Source organism: Oncorhynchus clarkii, chromosome 3, assembly GCF_045791955.1.
Source record: "Oncorhynchus clarkii lewisi isolate Uvic-CL-2024 chromosome 3, UVic_Ocla_1.0, whole genome shotgun sequence".
Classification (NCBI taxonomy): Eukaryota; Metazoa; Chordata; class Actinopteri; order Salmoniformes; family Salmonidae; genus Oncorhynchus; species Oncorhynchus clarkii.
Genome location: NC_092149.1, coordinates 55505569 through 55531975, shown reverse-complemented (window position 1 = coordinate 55531975; position 26407 = coordinate 55505569). Strand labels below are relative to the sequence as shown.

The following is a 26407-nucleotide window of genomic DNA, read 5'->3' as shown; positions in this document are numbered from 1 at the left end:
CTCTTTGCTGGCTCTAACAGCCGACTAATCCGTTTGGTGCCTCTTCTTAGTAAACTGATGGAGAAAATTGTGTTTGTAACAAATACAATGCTATTTTTCAAAGAACAAGTTAACTACTGATTTTCAGCATGCGGAAAAATATTTGTATTTTATTTATCTAGGCAAGTCAGTTAAGAACAACTTCTTATTTTCAATGACCACCTAGAAACAATGGGTTAATTGCCTTGTTCAGGGGCAGAACGACAGATTTTTACCTTGTCAGCTCGGGGGTTTGAACTTGCAACCTTTTGGTTACTAGTCCAACACTCCACCCACTATGTTAAGTTACATGCCGCCCATCTAATTGAACTGTAATGTATATAAGAATATGAATAGGTACAGGGCCTTCAGAAAGTATTCACACCCCTTGACACTTTCCATGTTTTGTCTGAATTTAAAATGGATTAAGTATAGATGTTTTGTCACTGGTCTCCACACCATACCCCATTATGTCAAATGTTTTTTAATCGTTTTTACAAATTATGAAAAGCTGAAATGTCTTGAGTCAATAAGTATTCAACCCCCTTTTTTAGGGAAAGCCTAAAGACATTCAGAAGTAAACATTTTCTAAACAAATCACATAATAAGTTGCATGGACTCTGTGTGCAATAATAGAGTTTAACATGATTTTTGAATGACTACCTCATCTCTGTACCCCACACATACAATTATCTGTAAGGTCCCTCAGTCAAGCAGTGCATTTCAAACACAGATTCAACCACAAAGACCAGGGAGGTTTTCCAATGCCTCGCAAAGAAGGGCACCTATTGGTAGATGGGTACAAATACAAAAATCAGAAAATTGAAAATCCCCTTCACTTTGGATGGTGTATAAGTCACTACAAAGATGCAGGCATCCTTCCTAAGTGGCAGGCGTCCTTCCTAACTCAGTTGCTGAAGAGGAAGGAAACCTCTCAGAGATTTCACCATGATGCCAATGTTGACATTAAAACAGTGACAGAGTTTAATGGCTGTGATAGGAGAAAAATGAGGATGGTAGTTACTCCAACATGGTAGTTACTCCACAATACTAACCTCATTGACAGAGTGAAAAGAAGGAAACTTGTACAGAATAAAAAATATTCCAAAACATGAATTCTGTTTTGCAACAAGGCACTAAACTAATCCAGCAAAAAATGTGGCAAAGTTATTCACCTTTTGTCCTGTATTAAAAGTGTAGCTCAGTTGGTAGAGCATGGCGCTTTCAACGCCAGGGTTGTGAGTTTGATTCCCATGGGGGACCAGTCTGAAAATGTACGTGCTCATTACTGTAAATTGCTCTGGATAAGAGTGTGCTAAATGTAGAACATGGAAGGTGCTATGTTTGGGCTGAGTACCACTCTCCATATGTTCAAGTATAGTGGTTGCTGCATCATGTTATGGGTATACTTGTAGTCATAAAGGACTGAGGAGTTTTTCAGGATAAAAAAGAAAAGCAATGTCGTTAAACACAGGCGAAAACCTAGTTCCGTCTGCTTTCCACCAGACACTAACCTAAAATGCATTGCCAAATATACACTGGAGTTGCTTACCATGAAGACAGTGAATGTTCCTGAGTGGCGAAGTTACAGTTTTGACAGAAATCTTTTTCAAAATCTATGGCAAGATCTGAAAATGGTTGTCTAGCAGTGATCAACAACCAATTTGACAGAGCTTGAAGAATTATGAAATTAATAATGGGCAAATACTGTCCAATCCACGTGTGCAAGGCTCTTAGAGACCTACCCAGAAAGACTCACAGCTTTAATCGCTGCCAAAGATGATTCTAACACGTATTGACTCAGGGGTGTGAATACTTATGTAAATTAGATATTTCTGTATTTAATTTGCATAATATTTCCAACATTTTCTATAAACATGTTTTCACTTTGTCATTATGGGGTATTGTGTGTAGATGAGCAAAAAAATATGGAAATACATTTTGAATTCAGGCTGGAACACAACAAAATGTGGACTAAGTCAAGGGGTATGAATACTTTTGTTGTCTCTTGGTGTCTTTTCAATATATAACTTATTTTATTTGTATTTGTATTTTTTATTTGAAATTTCATTTAGTATCTTATGTTGTTGTTGTCTGTGACGGTTCTGTACTTTGTCATGTATTTGTACATTTTATGTGGACCCCAGGAAGAGTAACTGCTGCATGTGCAGTAGCTAATGGGGATCCTAATAAACTAAACATGAGGAATGTGATAAATATTTACAGTGATATACAGGTATAAAACATTAAGAACACCTTCCTAATATTGAGTTGCGCCCCCCTTTTCCCCCTCAGAACAGCCTCAATTCGTCATGGCATGGACACTACAAGGTGTGGAAAGCGTTCCACAGCAATGCTGGCCCATGTTGACTCCCATGCTTCCGACAGATGTCAAGTTGGCCTGATGTTCATTGGGTGGTGGACCGTTGCAGTTCTTGACACAAACTACCATACCCCGTTCAAAGGCACTTCAATCTTTTCTCTTGCCCATTCACCCTCTGAATGGCACACATACACAATCCATGTCTCAGTTGTCTCAAGGCTTAGAAATCCTTGTTTAACCTGTCTCCTCCCGTTCATCTACACTGATTGAGGTGGAAGTGGATTGAATCAATAAGCAATCATAGATTTCAGCTGGATGCACCTGGTCAGTCTATGTCATGAAAAGAGCAGGTGTTCATAATGTTTTGTACACTCAGTGTATAAGTGTATATACACTATTCAATTAGGGTAAAAAGCTGTTTGGTCTTTATTGTCAGGAATCTTGCCATGGAGGCAGCTCTGCAGAGTGGTAATTTGCTGGCACAGCCACAAAGTCATAAAATCTGATTTTAAACATACAGATAATCAGGCCTTGACCTGTGCGGGGGTGGGTGAAATAGCCACATTTGTACGTGAAACTGAATTTGGCACATCGGCCACATTTTTAATTCCGGTGGGTACCCTCTGGGCACACGATGGTTGAATCAACGTTGTTTCCACGACGTTGAACCAATGTGGAACAGATGTTGAATTGACCCAGTGGGTAGTCAGATTTGGCCACAAAGTCTTGCAGGTTTTGGGGGTCTTTTGAAGACCATACATGGGGGATGTTTAAAGATGGGTTTCAGTTGTGGGTCAATGTCAACAATGTACCAGTGCTTCCTGATAATGTCATTGAATGCCTTCCCCAAGGCGTGAAGCATGAGAGGACATGTTCTGCTTTTACTTTTACATTTGGTTGAAGGCTTTCTAATTATGTTAGGCTTTCAAAATGATCATCGGCATGTTTGACCCAATTATCTTTGTACCCCCTTTCCTTAAACCTGTGTGTGAGGTCCGTGGTCTGTTACTGGTAAGAAGCATCAGAGCTACACATGAGACATTTAATGAGTGGAGGTGGATGGAAATGGTCACCTCTAAGGACAGTGCTCCTTTCCGTAAGTTTCCTGTAAAGATCGGTAGAGAGGGACATTTTGTCCTTAATAACCATCACATCAAGAAAACTGATTTTGATTAATGGTTAAAAGGAGGTGCTCATTCATAGAGTTTAGATAAGCATGGAGTTCCTAGAGTTCTTCCTGAGTCCCTGTATAGATCAGGAAAATGTTATCTAAAAATGAGGAAAATATTGGGGAGAAAGGAGTTAAGTTCTGGATTCAGCACCATCTGTTTTTCAAACCTTCCTCAGCCAAGTCCACAATACAATTGGTGCTGGGAAGAGCATCGAGGTAGAACATGAGGGTCTCTAGTCCACCCTGGTGGGGGATGTTAGTGTATAGACTGGTAACATCAAAAGTACACGGAATAGAATGTTCTGGTATGTGGTCCACAGATTTCAGAAGATTCATAAAATAAAAAGAGTACCTGGTGTACGTGGGTAGAGAGCTCGGCCAGGGTTTCGCAAAATCTTCTACAAAGGTAGAAATGTTCTGTTTCAGAGATCCGGGACCACTCACAATGGACCTGCCTGGTATAGGTGGGGTCATGTTCTTGTGGATTTTGGGGAGGGTGTACATGACAGGTGTGGTTGGTCAATCAACTTTCACATACTCATATTCTGTCTTTGCAATCTACACTTCATTCTGAAACTTAGATCAGACCATGGATCAGAGACTTGAAAAAAATATCACTGTAAATATTTATCACATTCCCGCATGTACGGTTGTATATTATATTGAATGTCGATATTGTGAACCTATATTATAAATGTGTACCTCTTGTTTCAGGAAGTGATGTCACTGAGCACTGCCTCTACATCAAATGTATTTATATAGCCCTTCTTACATCAGCTGATATCTCAAAGTCCTGTACAGAAACCCAGCCTAAAACCCCAAACAGCAAGCAATGCAGGTGTAGAAGCACGGTGGCTAGGAAAAACTCCCTAGAAAGGCCAAAACCTAGGAAGAAACCTAGAGAGGAACCAGGCTACGAGGGGTGGCCTGTCCTCTTCTGGCTGTGCCGGGTGGAGATTATAACAGAACATGGCCAAGATGTTCAAATGTTCATAAATGACCAGCATGGTCAAATAATAATAATCACAGTAGTTGTCGAGGGTGCAGCAAGTCAGCACATCAGCACCTCAGGAGTAAATGTCAGTTGGCTTTTCATAGCCGATAATTAAGAGTATCTCTACCACTCCTGCTGTCTCTAGAGAGTTGAAAACAGCAGGTCTGGGACAGGTAGCACGTCTGGTGAACAGGTCCATAGCCGCAGGCAGAACAGTTGAAACTGGAGCAGCAGCACGGCCAGGTGGACTGGGGACAGCAAGGAGTCATCATGCCAGGTAGTCCTGAGGCATGGTCCTAGGGCTCAGGTCCTCCGAGAGAGAGAAAGAGAATTAGAGAGAGCATACTTAAATTCACACAGGACACCGGATAAGACAGGAGAAGTACTCCAGATATAACAAACTGTCCCTAGCCCCCCAACACATAAACTACTGCAGCATAAATACTGGAGGCTGAGACAGGAGGGGTCAGGAGACACTGTGGCCCCATCCGATGATACATATAGGACCTTCCACCCCCACCTGGGATATGGATGCCTAATGAAGACCTAGGGGTCGAAATGTTTAATCAATAAAATCATCTGAGAGCATGAACAGCAGTGGGCAGCGTTTTCCTTTAGTTTTTTTTCTTAGTGTTGCGTGAGATACCAAAGTGGTACAGGAAATTCCACCCTTTTGTTTTTTCTCCCTCTCTGTCAGTTCTACCCGCGAGGTTATAGTTGTCGCTATGCAGTGAATGACTGTGACATCTCAGAGACATGCTCAGGAGACTCTGGCCAGGTGAGTTGGGCTCTAACCATTGTACATCTCTGAGAAAGGATGAAACCTTCAGCTCTGTTTAAAGGAAATATCTGTATATCGTCCATTGTAGTGCCCTCCTAACCTTCACAAACAAGATGGCTACCACTGTCAAGTCGACCAGGTGAGCAGCATGATCACTGAGACACAACGGCATGCTCATATCTATTCAGATCGTACGATTTAGAGAATGGTCGTCACCATAAGCTTGCTTGAACAGATAGGGAATGAATGAGTGTGCCCTTTTGTCTCTTTAGGGACGCTGCTATGGTGGAGAGTGCAAGACCAGGGGGAACCAGTGCAAATACCTCTGGGGTTCAAGTGAGTTCAAAATCCCGTTTGCTTAAGTTGCTTTGCTCACTGCAAGATATGCAAAAATATGTGGTCGAAAAGGCATTGAGACAGAATCTGAAACGACTGTCTGCGCTCCAGTTATGTTGGCTTGTTGTGAGGTGTGGTCATCCTCCCTCTCTCCTCTCCTATGTTGCGTCTTCCTGCAGAGGCGGGAGGCTCCGAGAAGTTCTGCTATGAGAAGCTCAATACAGAGGGAACAGAGAAGGGAAACTGTGGGAAGGATGGAGAGAAATGGCTCCAGTGCAGCAAGCAGTGAGTTGAACATGATACCAAATATACACTGTACACTGTAGTTGTGCACTATGCCAGAACAAACATTCAAGTGTCGCTGTATCTGTTCTACATCAATGTAGTACTCACAAAGTATCAGTGTTCCCTTAGCTCTAACTCTCCCGGACTCTCTGCCTGCAGCGATGTGTTCTGTGGGTCCCTGCTGTGCAGCAACATAGGACGCAACCCCCGCATCGGGATGATGAAGGGAGACATCACCCCCACCTCCTTCAACCATCAGGGCAGGCTGGTGGACTGCAGGTGAAGACAACCGTCTCACCTCACATGTCAACACACAGAGACAACAGCCACGGATACTCTCTGACCTCTCTCCTACGGCACCCTCTCTCTATCTCTCGCTCTCTGTCTCTCTCTCTCTCTCTCTCTCTCTCTCTCTCTCTCTCTCTCTCCCTCCACAGTGGTGGCCATGTTCTTTTGGACGATGAGACTGATTTAGGCTACGTGGAGGACGGGACGCCCTGTGGGCCGTCCATGATGTGCCTTGACCGCAAGTGTCTGCCCATCCAGTCCCTCAACATGAGCGCCTGCCCCAGCGGGCCCAACAGCCAGGTGTGCTCAGCCCACGGGGTAAGTCCAGGGGAGCTGCTTCATCCTCTAGGTGTACCCATACGAGCCCAGACGATTACCGCAACCTTGAATGCTCTATTATTAGCCATAAGTGTCCACAATGGTGCCTCCAGTGACAATGTCAATTAAGTGACATATTCACTACAATGTCAACAAGCGTGTAAAATCTCATCCCCAGCATGCGGTAACCATTGAACCTGGGACGTATTCACTTGTTATGGAGCATAGGTTAATGAAGTCCTCCCTGCCCGCCTCTCTTGCTCCCTCTATCATACCTGGCCAGGTGTGTAACAATGAGGCGACGTGCACCTGTGACACGACATGGGCGGGGACAGACTGCAGCATGCCCGACCCCCCCAAGGAGCCTGCACCCGCAGAAGATGAAGGACCAAAGGGTTTGTTTCCATTTAGTTTTCAGAGCGTCCCTATCTCCTCTCCGTGATAGACTAAATATAACGCCCTTTCTTGAGTACGGTCAGTCCATTGTGTTTTGTATCACATTGAAAGTAGATTTGTTAATATGTCAGTTATTATCAAGTACCCTCTTCTGTCTAAAGATCAACGCTACATGTCACAGAACATTTGCACATGTCAATGTGATTGAAAGGTCATTCAAGATGGCGCTGGCTTTTAACTACAGTGCCTTTTAGTTCCTGTTTGTCTGTTTTTTAATTTGTAATTGTTTTTAAATAGTTTTTTTTATTGCTGTTTTTATTGGTTTACTTTTATTGCTCTTATTGTTTTACTACCATGTTTTATTGTGTTATTTTATTGTTGTTTTTTTAAAGTGCTAATTGTAACAGCACTTTAAGCTGCTATTGCTTGTATGAAAGGTGCTAAACAAATCAAGTTTATTATTACCATTAATATTGTTATAATAACATGGAACAGGTACACAGATACGTCTAATGATTCCCAGGAGAATAGAGAAAGATGTTCTAGCTGAGGCCTCTAGCTGCTAATATCACCATGCATCACAGATATAGAGAGCCTGTTGAACATAAACACAGAGTCATGTCTGAGTATTTCTATTGGCTGTTATAAGTCAGTGGATTTCCTAGGGCTTTCGACAGCAGGTGGAGGGGAGGCGGAATGGACAGTTGCCAAGGGAACCGCATCACTCTACCCATGTTACTGAAGCAGAACAGAAGCCTGCTGTTTGTTGTGACCAGGTGGTAATAATGATAATGCTCCTTTTCCCTCTGCGCAGTGAGCGTGGCAACTAACAGGCTGATAGGGGCAGTAGCAGGGACCATTCTGGCCCTGGGGGTGATTTTTGGAGGCACGGGGTGGGGAGTAGAGTAAGCATCTTTATCCGTTTCCACAGCTCTTCCTCTCATTGTGGTGCCTCAGTGTGCTGGCTGAGGGTCTCGTGACCCGGCCTGAGCCAGTGTGTGCGTCCTGGTGGCTTTGTCTCGTGTTGGTGGTGACCATATAAATGTCATGTGATTGGATGTTTCAGTGTCATGTGATTGATCGATGGATTCCCCTTATCCCGCCATTTCCTGTTGTTCCCCCATTATTATTAGTCTCCCTCTTCCTCTTTTTTTCCTCTTCTTCTTCTTCCTCTTCTTCTTCTTCTTCCTCTTCTTCCTATTACTCGTCATGTGGCTCCTCTTCTGATCCTCTCCTTTCTGGGGCATGTGGGGCATGGAGATAGACCCCAGTCAAGGGAAGTGATTCGCAGTGAGATAGCCTGTCTTTCAGTGGTGGGCTGTGTGGTGACTGGGACTCCCAAATAGTGCCATGTGGTCATTTTCCACGATTCAAATCCTCATATAGATCACCATAGATAGAACCTTTACGTAACCTGTCATCGGAAGCTAATGTAGGTTAGGGTGAGACTGTAGCTAGGTACATGCCACCATAAAGGAGTAAAACAACTCAGTTTAAGATGATACAGTAAGAGAGAGGTCTATGGTCTCCTGTGGTTTGCTGTGTGCTAACCACCATGTTTATCGGGACCATTGCTCTGCCCAACTTTTCAACTTAGTGGCCTGTCTTTTCAGAACCTCCGCCCGTAGACAATAGACAATAGGGTCCCTGAAATGTAGACCTTTGAATTTACAAGCAAAGTGCTACATCGCATTCACGATCACTACTACCATGGTAACATTATTGTAGGAGGGCCTGATGAGCATGCAAAAAATATACCACAGACGTAATCAGTCAGTTCAATGGGTATTCTCATGCTATGTGTTCTTGTTCTTAACATCTGTGTAAGATCATCCATGTGTAGAGAAATGCCATACGTGAGGCGCTCATTGTCTTTCTCCCCCATAACCCTTCGCAGGTCCTAGTGCCACCAATCTTATAATAGGCTCCATCGCCGGAGCCATCCTGGTAGCTGCCATAGTGCTGGGGGGGACTGGATGGGGCTTTAAGTAAGCAACACGCCGCATGTCTCTCCTACCGCGACTCTGGCATCCCTGCTGCTGCTTATAGACACCAGGGTTTGAGCTCCTGCTACAGAATATAGACCCAAGGGGACACACAAACATACCTGATACGTACGTCAGGTCAACCACACATAGACTTACATAGTAAGCCGTGAACACACACTTAACATAGACATATTTAAAGTAATCTTGCCTGTGCTCATGATACTTAACATTGTCTTAAAGTAACTGTCCAAGTGAAAATCTCACTTTTAAAAGTTAATATTCTGCTAACTCATGCCCAAATAATGTTGTTGACTCATTTTATACTCGTATTTTTGGCCAAAGCATAAATTGGAGGGGGGAGAAAACACTTAAAAAACCCCACTTCAAACTTGTATCTCAAACAGAGCGTTTAAAAAATGCTTGCTATTTCCTCATAGAGGATGATGTCATCCTGCTGAGGAGGCTCAGCTGGCCAATCAATAGTCTACTCGCATTAATATTTTTAATGACCAGTATACGCCCACACAATTCGAACACAGAAAATATGTTTTTTTAACAGTACAATTGGAAGGAAAACTATTTAACACATATTTCATAGAAATCTGGAAACATTGGACAGTTACTTTAATAAAGGTCCACATTCAGTAATATAGGGTGATTATCATAGAGATTATGTTGGAGAGGTGGTGGGCATCTGTGCGTCTGTGGCAGAACCTCAAACTGATAAGACGGGCACAGCTCAAAGCTTGACGTGCATGTTCAATACAGTTACTAAACCTGCTGGTTAGGGCGGAAGGTAGCCTAGCGGTTAGAGTGTTGGGCCAGTAACAGAAAGGTTGCTGGTTTGAATACCTGAGCCGTTAAGGTGAAACATCTGTTGATGTGTCCTTGAGCAAGGCACTTAAACCTAATTTGCTCCAGGGGTGCTGTACTACTATGGCTGACCCTGTAAAACAACACATTTCACTGCACCTATCTGGCGTATGTGACAATATAACATATATATATTTTTTTTTGGGGGGGGGGGTTAGCATAAAAATAATTGAATCAGTTTTATAAGAGCACTTGTAGACCAAACTGTTCTTATTACTAATTTAGTCTATGGATTAAGATTATACCTCCTTTACACATACTCTTCCAGATTGTACATGTCTACACTGAGCATACCAAACATTAGGGACACCTTCCTAATATTGAGTTGCATCCCCCCAAGCTGTTGAGTGTGAAAAACCCAGCAGCATTGCAGTTCTTGACACAAACCGGCACCTACTACCATACCCCGTTCAAAGGCACTTAAATATTTTGTCTTGCCCATTCACCCTCTGAATGGCACACATACACAATCCATGTCTCAATTGTCTCAAGGCTTAAAAATCCTTCTTTAACCTGTCTCCTACCCTTCATCTACACTGATTGAAGTGGATTTGAAGTGGAATGAATCAATAAGCGATCATAGATTTCACCTGGATGCACCTGGTCAGTCTATGTCATGAAAAGAGCAGGTGTTCATAATGTTTTGTACACTCAGTGTATATACACAATATTCAATTAGGGTAAAAACGCTGTTTGGCTTTTATTGTCATTAATCTTGTCATGGAGGCAGCTCTGCAGAGTGTTCACTAGCGTGACATCAATAAGGGATCATAGCTTTCACCGGGATTCACCTGGTCAGTCTATGTTATGGAAAGAGCAGGTGTTCTTAATGTTTTGTGTACTCAGTGTAAAATACATAGCCAGCTAGTTTACTGTGTGATGCAGTATGCTATGTTCCCTAATCTGAGGAATCAAGTGCCAATCGCTCGCTAGTAAGCCTGCTGTCTCAAGCAACAGGAGTGTTACACACCCTAAATCTAAAGGAGGAAAAATAAGGAGTTGATAAGGGTTATACTGCAGCCACCAAAGCATGCCAGTTAGCAACGCATCATGTTTCTCACCCCCAAAAATATTTCTGCATGTAGACTTGGTTGACTTGGAGAAGGTCAGTTCATTGCACAAAGGCTGAGCCCAACTCAGGATGACATGCTCCTGGGTTACCATACTCTTATCACTACCATAATCTTTTTCTCAATCTGGTACGAGGGTTCAAGGGTGAGAGTTTAAGCGGAAGTGGTGAGAGAGAAGCCAGGGCCATATTGTTGGCCGCAGCCTTTGTGCCATGGCTGGCCACACCCACCTGGATGGCCAGGCTCCGCCCTAGAGCAGAGCAGGACTCCTGGACCCGCCCACACCAGCTGCCATTGCTGCCTGCTTCACAGACCTGGTACAGACACGGCGCATTGAGCTGCATGACCCACCACGCACATCAATAGTGCCACCTCCCACTGGCCTACTATTGAAACAGGTGCATGACAGACTGCTAGAAGCCCCACATCAAGCCACATTACGGGGAGGTTATGCATAACTCTCCTGTTGGTGTTATCTTGTTGTTGGTGTTGTTGTCGTTGTTGTTGTTGTTGTTGATGTGCTGTTGTTGTCTCCTCTTTCCCCCTTTAATAGAGTACATTTTTGTTGGCTCTCTCTCTCCCCCCAGATGGTAATGTTTTGAATGGAACTAATATATTTTCCTGTCAGAGATGGTAATGAGAGATTCGTGTCCTATCCTTGTCCTTGTGTTTTGGAAAGCTAACTGTATGCCACATGGACTAGCACAGCCTCTTCTCATTGCCTCCAGCACCATATTATGGTTGCACATTTGAAACACAAAATGGATGTCATTACAATGCAGAAGAATTGACTCATAGGTCAATCGGAAAGACTTAACGACAGCATTACACATACCAATAGTGAACATATCAAATCAATCTAGGGGGGGATCTAGTGACCTCACTGAAGCGCGTAGCTGCAGGGAGCGGTCCAGTGCGAAAGGAACAGATATGGCTCCTGTTGTCTAAGAGATGAGTGTGGCTGCTTCTCCACGGTGCACTGACTGTACCACCATCATCAGTAATATACCATGTATTGATCCCTGTCTTCTTTCCCCAACTCTCCCCTGAACGCGAAGAAATGTGAAGAAGCGACGGTACGACCCCAACGCCAGTGCCATATAAGGCCGGAGGAGAGGTCGAAGGGCACAGAGGGATCCTCTGGACTGCACTTACAGCTGCTGATTTTTGGCATTAGATTTACTTGAAAAAGAAATAGAGGACAATTTAACAAATTCCATCTTAGTCATGTAGAAATGCAGCCTTCTTCAACCCCACCCACCTAACAACCCCATCCTGATCTCTAGAGCTACAGAACTCCTCTCCTTTTCCTTTCATCGTTAGTGCCAGTGCACAGGCGTTCAGGCGGAACTCACACCATTATATTCTCTCACCAGGCATGATTTCCCGCACAGAGCGTGCAGCTCGCTGGCTCTGGCATGAGGGGCCCTCGCTAAAGGACTTTGCATGGCTACCAAAGCTATGAACGACACACAGCAAATCAACAAACAAAAAAAAGAAGAGAGAAATCACCACTGAATCGTCAAATGGAGGAGAATAGCCTCATTAAAAAAACAAACCCGGTGGTACCCTGAACAGGCTCCTCCTCCTTAGGTCACCACAATGAGAGGAAGAGGGCTGCATGCTAGAACCCAAATGGGAAATGCAGACCACATTCAATAAATTGAAGCATATGTCGGGCAACATTGTACATAAAAGAGGAGAACGAGTTCAGATTCTGAATTATAACATATCATTTTACACTGACACACTCTGCTTCTGTTTTATCTTTAAGCATGTTGTATAGCGGGTGTTTTTGGCAATGTTAATGAAAAACAGTAACGCAATTATGATTTGGGCCAAAATGCTATGGATAACCAGACAATGTCATAGTCTGTCTATTAGGTGTTACCACGCGCTACATTCTGTATTTATCCAATATAGAGGTCAAGGGTCAGGTTCAGTATACACAGTACAGATGAGAGGTCAGATTTAGGGGTATACATGTGTCTTCTCTAGAGGTCAGGGCACAGCGATGGTGACAGAAAGAATGATCGCAGATTATCCAGTCTATGACTGACGTCATGGGGTTCCTTAAGTACTTCCAGTAGTGACTCAAAAGCCAAAGAATCAATCACGTGGAATGTTTGGATGTTGTCGCACACAGAGCACTTTCCCCTTTGTCTGCAGTCTGTGTGCCTCTCTCTCCCAGTGCTGCAGACAGGCATGCAGTGTGTCCCTGCAGATTAGTCCCAACTGTGTTACCAGGTGGTGTCACTATTTAACAGTCCTCATCAACACCCACTATACTGGCTAGCTTGGCGCTCTCCATAAACTCTTGCTAGAAATCAAGTTCAGCTCTACTGGTACGCTGCATGCATTCACACTATAGTGGGCTTATAATTCTATAAGGGAGTCCCAAAAATCCGCAAGCTAAAATACGCTACAAAAGATAGGTGCATGTCAACAAACAAAACATTTAACTTTTATTTCTATGCAAAGAAAGATATTGCACAAACTTATGGGTTATTAAATGTAATAATGATATCAGTATAAACATGGAACAAAAACCTTTGCGAATCAGACAACCTTTTGTATTCGGCCACTTCCACATCTCGTTTCATTTAGCTTCAAAGTACTGAACTAAAGAATGGAAAAGCATAATTGAATTCATATGTCCAAGTGAAAAGAACATCCTTTTACGTTTGTGGAATCAAAGGAAAATGTTATTTTTGTGTGTTTTTCCACCAATCTAAGATGACATTTCTAATCTGACATACTGTATGTGCCGAGGCCTCAACAGGTTACTTTTCCAGGACTTTAGTTTCCAGCCAAGCTGACAGACAGACAGTTGGTGTGTTCCAGGTGCTGCCATAGCACTGGCATTGTGTAAACCTCCATATTAGTCATCATCTCGTGTCCCTATCAACACTGCATCATGTACAGTTGGACCGACGAATAAACTACTGAAGTATTTTATCCAAGAGCCTCTGTCTTTCTTTTGGGCCTTAGAACTGTAGAACTGTGCTTAAAGGTCCAGTGCGGTCAAAATGTGATTTTTCCTGTGTTTTACATATATTTACACACAATGAGGTTGGGAATAAAAAGGTTAAATTGTGAAAATGATGATAATGTTGTTTTAGTGTAAGAGCTGTTTGAAAAGACCGGCAGAAATGTAAGCCTGATTTGGTGGGATGGAGTTTTGGCCTGCCTGGCGACATCACCAGGCGGTATAATTTATCAGATCAATAACAAAGAGAGTTTCAAACCTCTCTGCTAACAACAGCTAGTTTTTAGGTTACATATCCCCCCCATTAAGCTTGTCCAATTAGGCCCCTCACCCAGACCACTCCCAGACAGTCCCAGCACAATTATTGCTTGAGAAATTGCTCTTTGCTAAGAAGCAATTATTTTTAATTTTGACCATTTCAATTTTTTTAATAACAGTAAGGTACTTAATTGTTACCCAGAAATGTTTTTTTATTGGGATAAAAACAGCTGCATTGGGCCTTTAAATAATGCAGTCAAGCTATAAAAGTGCAGCAGAGAATGAATACGAGGTTAGAGCATGTTGTACTGTGCTTGAGTCGGTATATAAATCCATCATGTGATACTTGACCACCTCCTGTTCTCAGACGTGTGTGATATGAACTTTGAGCGTACCATAAACATGTAGGTGGGCCCTGTGTCACGAAGAGCTCGAGTCATCAGCCAGGAAGTGCAGCTCAAACTCAAACGAAATAAAGTCCTCCAAAGTGTTGAAGCTTTCGTCACATATGTACAGTGTAACAAAACCTTTCCAAATGTTTATACCATCTAATGAATAATGATTCCTAAACTTCCTGCCTATAATCACTCTAACATTATGATTTGAACTTTAATATTCCCAATTTTACTGAGGTGATTGCTTCCTTCAATTGAAAGACACTTCTAGTGTCTTATCCCGTCAAAACACCAGAGAGAGAAAAGGTGGAACTTCCATCATAAAACCTCTCTTAAGGTGTCATTAGAAGGATGAATGACTTGGTGGTAGCCCACCGCAGCCCACTTATCTATGGCTTCTCACTAAGGCTCCAATTAACTCCCAGATCACGCATGCATGTGGCATTTCACTAAAAGCATCGGCACACGGCTTACGTAGCACGCCAGTACTCCCGTGTGTTTCGTCTGCACTGCAACCGGAAATAAGGACTTTCCAAGTTGACCCAGAGTCAGATCTCCTGCTGTCTTCCTTTCCGTGACTCTTCAGCTTGAATGAAGCTGGGCTGTACTCATGGCTGTGCAGCAGTCTGACTCATTCACTCAGGAATATGGTTATACCCGAACTGCTTGAAATAGGATTGTAGCTATCCCTGAGATGTGATTTAGGATATGCAAATTATCCTAGAAGTTCTGTAAGAAATTCTGATATCTGAATAAAGTAACAGTTCTTTGCACAAGGTTGCAAATAGAGGAGATCCCCCACATTTTTTTTTGGGGGGGGGGGGGGTTTAAACAACCAATTGTTTCATTATGAATAGGGTCAGATTTGACTAACCTATGACCTACTCAGTAAACATTTATCATGCAACAGAAAACAATCAACCAAATAGTCTGTTTCATGAACATGTGTTTACTTGCTTACTCCTGGACTTGCTTTCTTACCAAGAAATATGTCTGATAATATCTCTGAAAGGTTTAGTCACAGTTCCTGTTGTTTTGTTAATACAAGCTTTAACCACAGACCAGAGGCCTAATCCAAGGTTGTTCATAAAACCACCTTTTCAGTTCTTGACAAAGTGTATTCAGATGGATTATGAATGTATTAATGAAATATTGTAGTTGTTATTTATTATGTTTTTGTATAGGGGATTTAAAAACAAAGGAACAGATTGATGCACTGCCAAAGTGGAAGGTCTAGGTTATAGCCTCTCTAGACATGAAAGAACCCTCCCTCCAGTGTAAAACTCCTGAAGAATGATGTGTAACAATGTACATTTCAATTCACATTTTATGCAAATGATGAATCCGTCCAATAGAAATCAGCATGTGACAGTCAGACAGTGTTCAATCACTTCCATTGGAACACTAATAAACTATTTGGCCGTCCCCCTTAGATAGACTGACGTACTGTATTTGAGAGCAAACAGATGAGCATCTAAACATCGAGGGCTGCACAAACTACATCACTCTACAAAAGGTAAGTCCCTGTTTTGCACCTGTTGTATTTTACGAGCTTTTTCGTGTAGATTTAATAAAAACCTGAAATTAGAACGTTTTGTTTGAGAAATATTTGTTGCCAGGTTAATCTTGCAAAATGTACTTTATTCGAAATAAAGCAGTTTAAAATAAAAGCTTAGTGGGCCTTTCACTTTTATGATATTTCCTCACACAGCAGTTATATGCTTATTTTTCATCAATATTTGGCATGTTATTTATAAAAAATAGAGTGCCTGATATTTGTTGGGAACATATTACTTTATTTGTATTTTATGGAAAAATAACTATGTTTTAATCTTTACCATTTAAAGGGAATAGTTTATTCTGAGAACATGTAAATTCCTACGGGCTATCTTTAACAATAGCCTAATTCAAATATCCATTCTAAAAACAGAATGCAGGGATAACATTATGTTTGATTAGAGACAAAGTCGTTTTGGTGAATATTGGCGTCGTTCATGTTTTACCAACATTTCCATTCTGTCTCAACACAGATGGATACTACAATCCTCAACATGTTTCTGGCTACAGTGCTGCTCATGGGCTGTGTATGTGTGGTACCTCTCCAAGGTCAGAAGCCAGGACAGGTGGACCCCCTGACTCTGAGCAGGGCATCACAGTGCTGGACCTCCTCCTCAGAGCTCCTGCTGGAGATGCGCTCCCCGAGGATCGCTGACACCGTGTCTGCCTTCTGGGACCTGATGGTGTTCCTTAAGTCGTCAGACAACAGGAAGCACAGTGCTCTATTCTGGGACCTGGCCCAGGTCTTCTGGGACATCTATGTGGATTGTGTCCTGTCCCGGACCCATGGACTGGGGAGGCGGCAGCTAACTTGGCCCCATGAGCAGATCACTGCAACGCGCTCACTCGTCACTGACAGTAAGTACCTGTCTCTGACACTTTTCTCTCCAGTTTACAGTTTGGGCGTGGATACTTTTTAAGGAGCCGAGTTAGGCTCTGTCTGTGTGTACAGGATACATTTTCTATTGCAACTGATATCAAGGCTGATCTGGTGCCATGATTAGAACACAGAAGTAGCCTATAAACGTGTGTTGTGAGATAATGACTGCTACGTTGTGTGTTGCTGTACATATCATTGATTTAGTCAATTGCAAGTCACTGTTAAAAGATCATTATGATGAGATGATGGGATCTGATCTGTACACATAACCATGCTTAAATCTCTGAATGAAACATATTCACCACTAGTAATGAATCGGGTTTTTTCTGACTTTATCTTGCAGAATCTTTTGTTCAGGACTCACAGACTAACGTCTCCAATGACGAGTCATCTCAGGGATGGCTAAAGATCCAGGTTCAGCACTTTGGACCAGGCATTTTAAATCACATCACTCGCACCAGGGGGATCAAGAGTAGATCTATTCTTTAACCACACATTATAATTCAACCAAGTCCATATGTCCTATTGACTTTTTCTACCTTTGATGTGTTGAATAAAAAATATTACATTCAGTGTACTTGCCTAAGTGTATGTCGTGTGTATGACAATGCATGGATGCCACTGTACGTTTGTGAGGATTAGGGTGACTCATCTATATTAATTACAGCTACATTGCAACATTTGGAAAGGGTGAGACCATTGGTTGGAAATATTGAAACGGGGCGTATCCTATGAAATTGGCGTGAGGAAAGCTCGAAGTACTGTACTGACTTCACGCCACTTGTAACGAAACCTCCCGGTACTTTCAAGGAAATAAAATGACTTGTAGGTGTTATCGGGAAGAAGACAGGATCTTTGGAAAAAATTGATATTCCTGTTGTTTATGTTACCTCTCCAAAAGTACAGGTAGGCCTGTTTGGACTTGAAATATCAGGACGCACATTTACACTTCGAACGCACTATTATTTCTAGCCGAGGAACGCTCAACTCCGTCCTTCAGCTATACTTTCACCAAACTTGTTCTTGGGTGGGGCATCTAATTAAACAGTAAAACAATGGTATTATACCCTGTATAGCCTTTTTGGACAATGTGCTATTTTTTATTGGACAGAGTGTATGGCTTGTTATGGGTGAATTAATGTAGATTTGTCATGGTTTCTCATTCTCAACTTTACTTCTATAATAGTCTAATAAAACAGGGTCGATTTCCGTGCTTATAAACCCAGGGTCGTTACAATAGTGTGGGCTAAATCCGGGTGTACACACTATATGACTTTCAGAATCCTAACATCGCTCAGCCTATCACATTAGAGGCATTTTATGTCACTAAACGATGTGGCACAGACGGCGGTCACACACTGCAAGATATTTTACTTGGTCGTGAGGATTGTTGATACCACGCTATCTCGCAAAAAAAACATTGTTTGTGCACTTCAGAGCTGTAACGAATTGACGCGTTGGTTAATTAAAGGCAAGTACAAAGTGCAGACGCATACTAGTAGTAGTCATCGCTCCGGTTTGTGAGTCTACACCTTCTTGGTGATGCGAAACAACGTCATCATCTCACTGGTTTCTTCTCTGGCGAGCTCGCATTGGCTGTCGCTGATCACCGTTCTCAAAACTTGTCAGGGCACATCTCACACCACAAGAACATTGCAGATTGTGTGCTGTTAAAATCAAACGTTTGAAAATATCGGGAAGTCTGGGATTCCTGAAAGACGAGATCGGTATCCCTCGGATTGCGTCTCTGAGCCGCTCACATTAAACCAGCGTCCGTGACGGCCGCGCGCCCAGATTAGGCAACGACATGGGGGGTTTTTGTCTCCGATCTTAAAAACTTCTCTGGGACAGCTAAATCGGGGCCAAAAACGTGTAGTGTACACCCAGTTTAAGAGACGTATTACTGTTTTATATAATTATCTGAGTATAATATTCTAGTGTGTTAAGTATGAGCTCTTCTATAGAATATAAATGCTTTCCCCCCCATGGTTTCCTCTCTGATTTTTATGCGGGTGGAAATTGAAAATTAGACAATTCTAAAACATAAGTATGCTGGGACAAACTAGAAAATTCACTGAGGCCCCTAGGGGTCCCCATCCCCCTGAAAGTTGCTGCACTAGAGGGCTATCCAATTGATTACTCACCTGGGCTAATTGATATTTTCAACGGACATTCTATTAATACCATGTACAGAGATTGTAAATTCACAATATGTATTTATAGATATCAAACATAGCAATCATATTGGTATTTCGACAGGAGATGGATTTCCAAAGGCTGCTGTTGCAAGTGGAACAAGCCCTGAGCAGTGAAGAAGTACAAGCACTTGCATTTCTTTGTACAGATTTACTGGGTAAAGACCTGAACTCAGTGACCACAGCTAGTAAACTCTTCTCTCTTCTGACGGACCAAGAACTGTTATCCCCTGATCAACCTTGCTTGCTTGCTGACCTACTACTCACCATCCAGCGGCACAGCTTGATGCGAGGCCTTGGCCTCAACAACCAGCTACCAACAACCAGTAGACACATCTCTCCTTATAGGTGAATATATAGGCCACATTTACTATAACCTCATCCCCAGGCTTAGTGTTGTCGGAAGTGGCTGGGAATTAAATGATTACTACATCTGAATCCATACATCTCCCCCACAATTGAATACAGACAAAGACAACTACCCACTCATGACACGAATATAAACACTTGTTGTGTTACAGTTGATCACTCCATATACTGTACTGTGATGTTCTCTGAAAAGTGAATGACACATTGTATCTAACCATCTGCAGAAAGATGCTGTATGACCTGTCAGAGAACATCACTCGAGATGAGTTGCGGGAGATCAAGTTCTTGTTGAGTAATGAACTCCCTCGTAGAAAACTGGAGGACAACCTGGTGAGTATGTCAGAACAGTCTAAAATGGAATATGTGTTGTCCAGAGTAAGGCAGTAACCTTTTACAGTATTTTGTGCAATTTAGTGCTTATCTTGATGGACCAACTGACGGTACACATTTTGCTTTATGCTTTCAGACAACCTTGCAATTATTCCTGGAAATGGAGAAAATGGATATTTTGAGCATCGTAAAACTAAACACTCTTGAAAGCATTATTGAAAGTGTCTGCCCCGTGTTGAAAAAAACGATCAAAAAGTACAAGACACAGAATTCCTTATCTGGTAAATCACTTATATGCTGAACTATCCAATCCCTTGCCTGTCAAGGATTTAGAACGGGGATATGACTGAGATGTTTTATGCTATTCAATCAGGACCAGGAACTCAAGAGACAGGGGTGGGACTGTTAAGACCAAGATCTGTGTCTGAAGCTCATGCAGGAATCCAGGTAACATACAATGCTCGTCAGCACACCTTTTTTAAATGTCTTACATTATCTTGATATCCAGTTCTCATGGACACATTTCAGTTCATATCTTGATAAGCTACTACAGTATAATCCTCACAGACTCTCATGCCTGTTTTATTTTCTTTCCTTCAGGCTGCCTCCATGCTTCCAAAGAGGCCTGTCTCTTGTGAACTATCAGGTAGATGGGAGCTGTCACTATCCACTATGCACAAACTGGTTGAATCAACGTTGAATCACCTCCTACTAGAGAGTTGATCTTCAGCTGTTCATTTGGTCTCCCATCCAGGGTTTTAACCAAGCCCTGCTTTTATATTTGTTACTGACTACTATTAATGTGCTATCGTGAGAATGACTTTCAGTGACCTCTTAAAAACTAAATAGATTCACTGTTGCTATCAAAGTCATTCCAAAAAGGTAGGTTTAACAGAGCAAATGAAATGGGACCATACTTTATCAGACATATATCATCAATGATGCTATTCAGGACTATATAGCATTAACAAAGTCATCAACAGCTATTGTTTCAATTCAACCCAGAATTCAACAACACAAATAGACAATACATATGCTTAGGGTTTCAAGCTTTGGTTGATTTCAAGTGTAATCTTCAAGTTTTAATCATTAATATGTTGGATTCACATCTCCATCTCAACCACAAAGTTGAAGAGTATAACTAATTCTAATGAAACTTTATTCAAAGTGCTTTTAATGTTTGATTAGATTAGATGTAGTACTATTCTTTAACTTGCATTTGTGGTTGAGATGGAGATGTGAATCCAACCTATGAATGATTCATTTGTGTAATATCAACATTTGAAGGAGATGTATATGCTGCTTGGATAGCTCCATCTGTACCACTGAATTAGTCTGGCTTTAATTCCAGTTTGTCTACAAATTAATAATTGATATGTTGGATTCACGTCTCAATCTCAACCGAAAATCAAAATAGTAGGTCTAAGTCAAACTAAGTCAAGAGTAGGTCTAAGTCAAACTTTAAATGCACTGTAAATAAAGTTTCATTTGATTTAGTCCTATTCTTTAACTTTGATTATAGGTTGAGATGGAGACGTGAATCTAACATATACATTATTGATTTGTAGACCAGATGGAATTTGTTGGCCATCAAACAAAATTCAATATCACTTTTGCAATACAGTCAATAGCCTATTAACTTGTCGACAAGTTAACAAATTATGTTGGATCTCCAACTAAACCCCAAAAAGTTAAAGAATGGGATTAAGCCAGTGGCTCTAATGAAACTATCCAAGCATTAAATGTTGATATTTGGTTGCGTTGTCAACCAAACACAATTCAATATTCATTTTGTAATACAGTAAATTGCCGAAAGTAAAAAACATCTTACAAACTAATGTAACAGTATTTATTCAACCTTAAAATGAGTAACACATCCATGGCCACATTTTGAGGTTACTGTAACTATAAATGTCTTCTTATATAGTCATATAAAGCGTGCATGTTCAAGATAGCATGAATAGGTCGTCGCAGGTCTGTGGAGATCTTCACAATTGCTGTAATAATCTGTGCAGAATCATGAACAACATCGATCACTTGCACTATGTACTTTTATTGTTATCTCAATTACAATCCAATTCATTTGTTTGTGCTATTAGATAAAGCACAGTGATAACATATCAAGTTGTGTAAATACAAAATATGTGACATTTGAACTTTGTTTAGCTTTTTAATGGTTGAAAGCATGGTGATAACACATTTAGATGACAACTAAACCATAAATCAGATGTTGTTTTCCCATTGGAATTTGGTTGTGCTTTTAGCTTTGGGAATTCAACACATTTCTGGCTGTCTTTTTGACTGGGCGAATAAAGGTTGAAATCTCAACCAAATATTACCAAAATGTCAACGTTGAAATGACACGATCTGCCCAGTGGGTACTGTCAATGTCAAATCTTCTTCACTATGTTATAACATGCTCACCTTCCATTTCCTGTTTGTCTTACACATTCCATTTTCTTTTTGTCTTAGTTGAACCGTATGGCCATTCTGACGAGACTCTCATTCCCCCCACTTACTTCTCGAGTTCACAGCCTTCAGCCAAGGTAAGTGTCTAATGTTCAGTCCAGGTTTTGGGGCCACACTTATTTGCTGTATATGCTGCATTGGAGCATACAGCCTACATCAACAGGAACACCCCGCCAGTCTTTACATCAGAGGCCATGGCCATCCCTCATGTCTGTGTAGTAACCTCTTCTTCCATTCACAGGTATCCTCTCTGAATCGATCTGACACCTCTCTGGGTAAGTCCCACACTGAACATGCTGTGCCGCCCTCTACCTTTGTTCTCTGTTTTGGAGTACAGTACAGAACTCACTTGACCTTTTTGTGCCATCTTGGTCTATCCACACAACAGATGTTCGGAGAGTCTCATATTCGATGGATGCAGGACTTTCACATGGGCTGAGTCTCCTAAGTACCAATGGGGACAACTGTGCTGCTCCCATTAAAGGTCAATTGAGAATGTATAATGCCAATCTGCAAAAGGGGCCTTCTGACTCTTCCCTTTCCCACTCACTCTGTTGGCTCATTGGCCTCACTGTTTGTTAGCTGTATCATTGATGCATTCTTACCTGATCCATGTCTTCTCTCATATAGAGTATCATCATGTTTCATCCACATCCTCATGTGGAGACAATAAGAACTTTGGCCCAGCAGATCCTCAGAGAGGAAACACCAAAAGAGAGGTTTCTCTTATAATGATTATTTTTAAAGGAGCGTTGACAAAGTCATGTCAGTGCCTGTTTTTACTGAAAGTGGATTGTAATGTATGGATTATTTTAGGTACACTAGTTGTTTCTGGGATTATGGATTTGTATATGACGTACGGTGTATTCGGAAAGTATTCAGACCCCTTGACTTTTTCCAGATTTTTGTTACATTACAGCCTTATTCTAAAATTGATGAAATTGTGTTTTTCCCCTCATCAATCTACACACAATACCCCATAATGACAAAGCAAAAACAGTTTTTTGTATTTTTTTTGCAAATATATATAAAAAGCTGAAGTATCACATTTTGTAGTACTTTGTTGAAGCACCTTTGGAAGCGATTACAGCCTCAAGTCTTCTTGGGTTTGACGCTACAAGCTTGGCACACCTGTATTTGGGGAGTTTCTCCCACTCTTCTCTACAGATCCTCTCAAGTTCTGTCAGGTTGGATGGGGAGTGTCGCTGCACAGCTATTTTCAGGTCTCTCCAGAGATGTTTGATCCAGTTCAAGTCCAGGATCTGGCTGGGCCACTGAAGGACATTCAGAGACTTGGAAGGTGAACCTTCGCCCCAGTCGGAGTTCTTGGTCACCTCCCTGACTAAGGCCCTTCTCCCCCAATTGCTCAGTTTGGCCAGGCGGCCAGCTGTAGGAAGAATCTTGGTGGTTCCAAACTTCTTCTATTTAAGAACGAGGGAGGCCACTGTGTTCTTGGGGACCTTCAATGTTCCAGACATTTTTTGGTACCCTACCCCAGATCTGTGCCTCGACACCATCCTGTCTCGGAGCTCTACGGACAATTCCTTCGACCTCATGGCTTGGTTTTTGCTCTGACATGCACTGTCAACTGTGGGACCTTTAATAGACAGGTGTGTGCCTTTCCAAATCATGTCCAGTCAATTGAATTCACCACAGGTGGACTCCAATCAAGTTGTAGAAACATCTCAAGGATAATAAATGGAAACAGGATGGACCTGAGCTCAATTTCGAGTCTCATAGCAAAGGGTCTGAATACTTATGTGAATATGGTATTTCTGTTTTTATGTTTAGTACATTTGCAAACACTACTAAAACCCTGTTTTTCGCTTCATCATTATGGGGTATTGTGTGGAGATTGATGAGAAAACTGTTTTATTTAATACACTGGCTGTAACGTAACAAAATGTGGAAAAAGTCAAGGGGTCTGAAGATTTTCCGAATGCTCTACATGTATTTTCTTTCTGTAGGAACTGGGAGAATATTCTATGACAGGAAAAAAGAGAGGTTTCTGTCTGATCATTAACAACTGCGACTTTAGAAATTCCCCTCTACCGTTAAAAGAAAGAGCGGGAACACACATTGACAAAAGTAAGATCATCTTTACTTGTAATACTTACTATACTGAAATACTTCCAATACCTGTATGTGGGTTGCTTTTGAAGAACCAGGGATCAACCACAACCACTTGTGTTTTAGAGAGTTTGGTGAGTGTGTTTAAGTGGCTGGGCTTTGAGACACAGACTGAGCCAGACTGCAGTCGGGAGAAGATACTGTCTCTACTTGCGGAGCTGCGCAACCGGGATCACAGTCAGATGGACTGCCTGGTGTGCTGCGTTCTGAGCCACGGCCTAGAGGGAGGTGTTTACGGGGTGGACGGGCTGGAGGTCAGTGTCAGGGAGCTCACAGAGCCCTTCTCTGGACTGGAGTGCAGCTCACTGAGGGACAAGCCCAAGCTGTTCTTCATCCAGGCCTGTCAGGGCAACAAGGACCAAAAGCAAGTGTTTATCCAGTCTGATGGCCCAGCACCAAGCTCTACTACCTCCAGCTCTATCTGCACTGATGCAGTGGTACACAGAGACTCCATTCCCACTGATGCTGACTTCCTTCTGGGCATGGCCACTGTCCCTCACTTTGCCTCTTTTAGAGACAAGAGGCAGGGCACTTGGTTCATCCAGTCGTTGTGCCAGAACCTCATCAACTTGGTGCCCAGGTTAGTGCTCAGAAATATGCTTGGTCTCTCTGTTGTTAGATTCTGCCATCAGTACACAGTGAAATATGACGTACAGATGTGAGCGTATTGTTGGTAAATTAATATCATGTTTGATTTCCTCATTGTTCTCTCTCTGTCCAGTGGGTATGACTTGCTGTCCATCCTGACCAAGGTGAATGATGATGTCAGCAGGAAGACAAATGGCATTAAGAAGCAGATGCCCCAGCCTGCATACTCGCTCAGAAAGAGGGTGGTCTTTCCCATTCCCAAAGAACCACCTCCCAGACTATGTGAGCCACAAGCATTGGCTTGAGAACACTAGAGCAGATTTCTTTAATGGTCGTCACCTTTCCCATCTATTCAGGGTACTGATTCAGAAACTAGTTGAGTGGACTCTCACCGACGATATTAATCCATGGGGAAAAGACTAGTACTTGAATAGCACTGCCCTAGACTGAGAGACTGTCTCCACACTCCTGTCTACACTGCACACCTCAGGGATCCCTCAAGTATAAACTGCTGTGTTTTTCCAAAACTGAATGTTAACTGTTTTTTACACCTTATATAAAAAATGAAATTCAGTATAAATATATCCAAAGAACTGTAAATAGAACGTTTCAGGAATTTTTTTAAAGGGTGTTTTTAAATGTTGTAGAGAAAAAGCAAGAACAACCGAAGAGCACTTAATATGCAACGTTTTCCATGTGTTTTTTTCTAAATGGTCAATTTCTTACTCCCTTGCACATTGGCTTCCTAAATGAATACAAAATAACATTTTCAATCAATATAGATCATTTTGTTGTTGCTGCTGTTTCAATACATCACAGTGTACTCCTTGACACCACATGTCATACAACACATTTAAGACAAATTCTATGATGGAAGAATAAAAAATATGGTCAAACATGTATTGGTGTGGTCATGAGTTGCACTATGGCTCTGTTGGTTCTTGCGTGATGCATGACATGCGTCTTGGTCCAAGCTGGCTTGGGTTTTTCCCGAAGTCTGACATACGACAGGTCTGTCACAACAATAAGATAGCCATCACTAGCAGGTTTGAACAGAAACTTCAGTGACAGTTTCTCTGAATGAAGAGGATACATAGAGTATCAGTAGCTTACCACAATATCCAGTTGCTCTTGTGTCTGGTGATAAGCTATTCTCAACAAACTGATGGTTACATCCTTTTCTGTCAGCTCACCAGCTAGTACCTAGAAAGCCACACATGCTCAGTGACTTCAGAGGTAAACTATCCCATTGTCCGAACCACCTATAAGTAAAATTCAGGTTAACATTGGTAGCAACAATCCTCCTCTGACCTGTATCTCCTCCTCAAACCTGGCCTGGAGTTCTGCCATTTCTGACTCAAAGGCCTTTCTTTGGTTATCCTTTTCCTGCTCACTTTTGTTCAGCT

The 26407-nt window shown here is 42.0% G+C and overlaps 3 protein-coding genes across 11 annotated transcripts in view; all 3 read left to right on the top strand.

Moving 5' to 3' along the window:
• LOC139398810 (disintegrin and metalloproteinase domain-containing protein 23-like) overlaps positions 1 to 13799 on the top strand; it is a 36686-nt gene extending 22887 nt beyond the window's left edge. The window contains exons 18-26 of one of the 9 annotated variants that reach the window (XM_071144611.1): positions 5204 to 5284; positions 5376 to 5426; positions 5560 to 5623; positions 5803 to 5908; positions 6068 to 6187; positions 6346 to 6514; positions 6798 to 6909; positions 8808 to 8898; positions 11900 to 13799. In XM_071144611.1, coding sequence (XP_071000712.1) covers positions 5204 to 5284; positions 5376 to 5426; positions 5560 to 5623; positions 5803 to 5908; positions 6068 to 6187; positions 6346 to 6514; positions 6798 to 6909; positions 8808 to 8898; positions 11900 to 11945 — 840 coding nt within the window. In that variant the 3' untranslated portion in view covers positions 11946 to 13799. Of the gene's footprint in view, positions 1 to 5203; positions 5285 to 5375; positions 5427 to 5559; positions 5624 to 5802; positions 5909 to 6067; positions 6188 to 6345; positions 6515 to 6692; positions 6910 to 7724; positions 7916 to 8807; positions 8948 to 10977; positions 11068 to 11899 lie in introns of those variants that run through there. The other 8 variants (XM_071144592.1, XM_071144598.1, XR_011631699.1 and 5 more) reach the window with 8 other exon arrangements.
• Positions 13800 to 16513: 2714 nt separating this feature from the next.
• LOC139406037 (protein FAM237A-like) lies at positions 16514 to 17409 on the top strand. Its single transcript, XM_071148501.1, has 2 exons — positions 16514 to 16898; positions 17264 to 17409. Exons 1-2 carry the CDS (start codon positions 16514 to 16516, stop codon positions 17407 to 17409), a joined length of 531 nt encoding a protein of 176 aa, XP_071004602.1.
• A 258-nt stretch (positions 17410 to 17667) lies between these two features.
• LOC139398800 (caspase-8-like) lies at positions 17668 to 25901 on the top strand. Its single transcript, XM_071144582.1, has 13 exons — positions 17668 to 17826; positions 19180 to 19463; positions 19709 to 19814; positions 19951 to 20095; positions 20188 to 20261; positions 20415 to 20460; positions 22287 to 22360; positions 22525 to 22558; positions 22672 to 22767; positions 22914 to 23002; positions 24251 to 24371; positions 24480 to 24993; positions 25135 to 25901. Exons 2-13 carry the CDS (start codon positions 19183 to 19185, stop codon positions 25304 to 25306), a joined length of 1752 nt encoding a protein of 583 aa, XP_071000683.1. The 5' UTR covers positions 17668 to 17826; positions 19180 to 19182; the 3' UTR covers positions 25307 to 25901.
• Positions 25902 to 26407: the final 506 nt, after the last annotated feature.

Bases quoted from the DNA above. Each gene is read 5' to 3' on its own strand.
- LOC139406037 (XM_071148501.1), top strand. From the start codon at position 16,514: ATGGATACTACAATCCTCAACATGTTTCTGGCTACAGTGCTGCTCATG. The intron at 16,899-17,263 runs GTAAGTACCTGT...TTTATCTTGCAG, and splicing joins GCGCTCACTCGTCACTGACA to AATCTTTTGTTCAGGACTCA.
- LOC139398800 (XM_071144582.1), top strand. From the start codon at position 19,183: ATGGATTTCCAAAGGCTGCTGTTGCAAGTGGAACAAGCCCTGAGCAGT. The intron at 20,262-20,414 runs GTAACATACAAT...TCTTTCCTTCAG, and splicing joins AAGCTCATGCAGGAATCCAG to GCTGCCTCCATGCTTCCAAA. The intron at 20,461-22,286 runs GTAGATGGGAGC...TTTTTGTCTTAG, and splicing joins TGTCTCTTGTGAACTATCAG to TTGAACCGTATGGCCATTCT.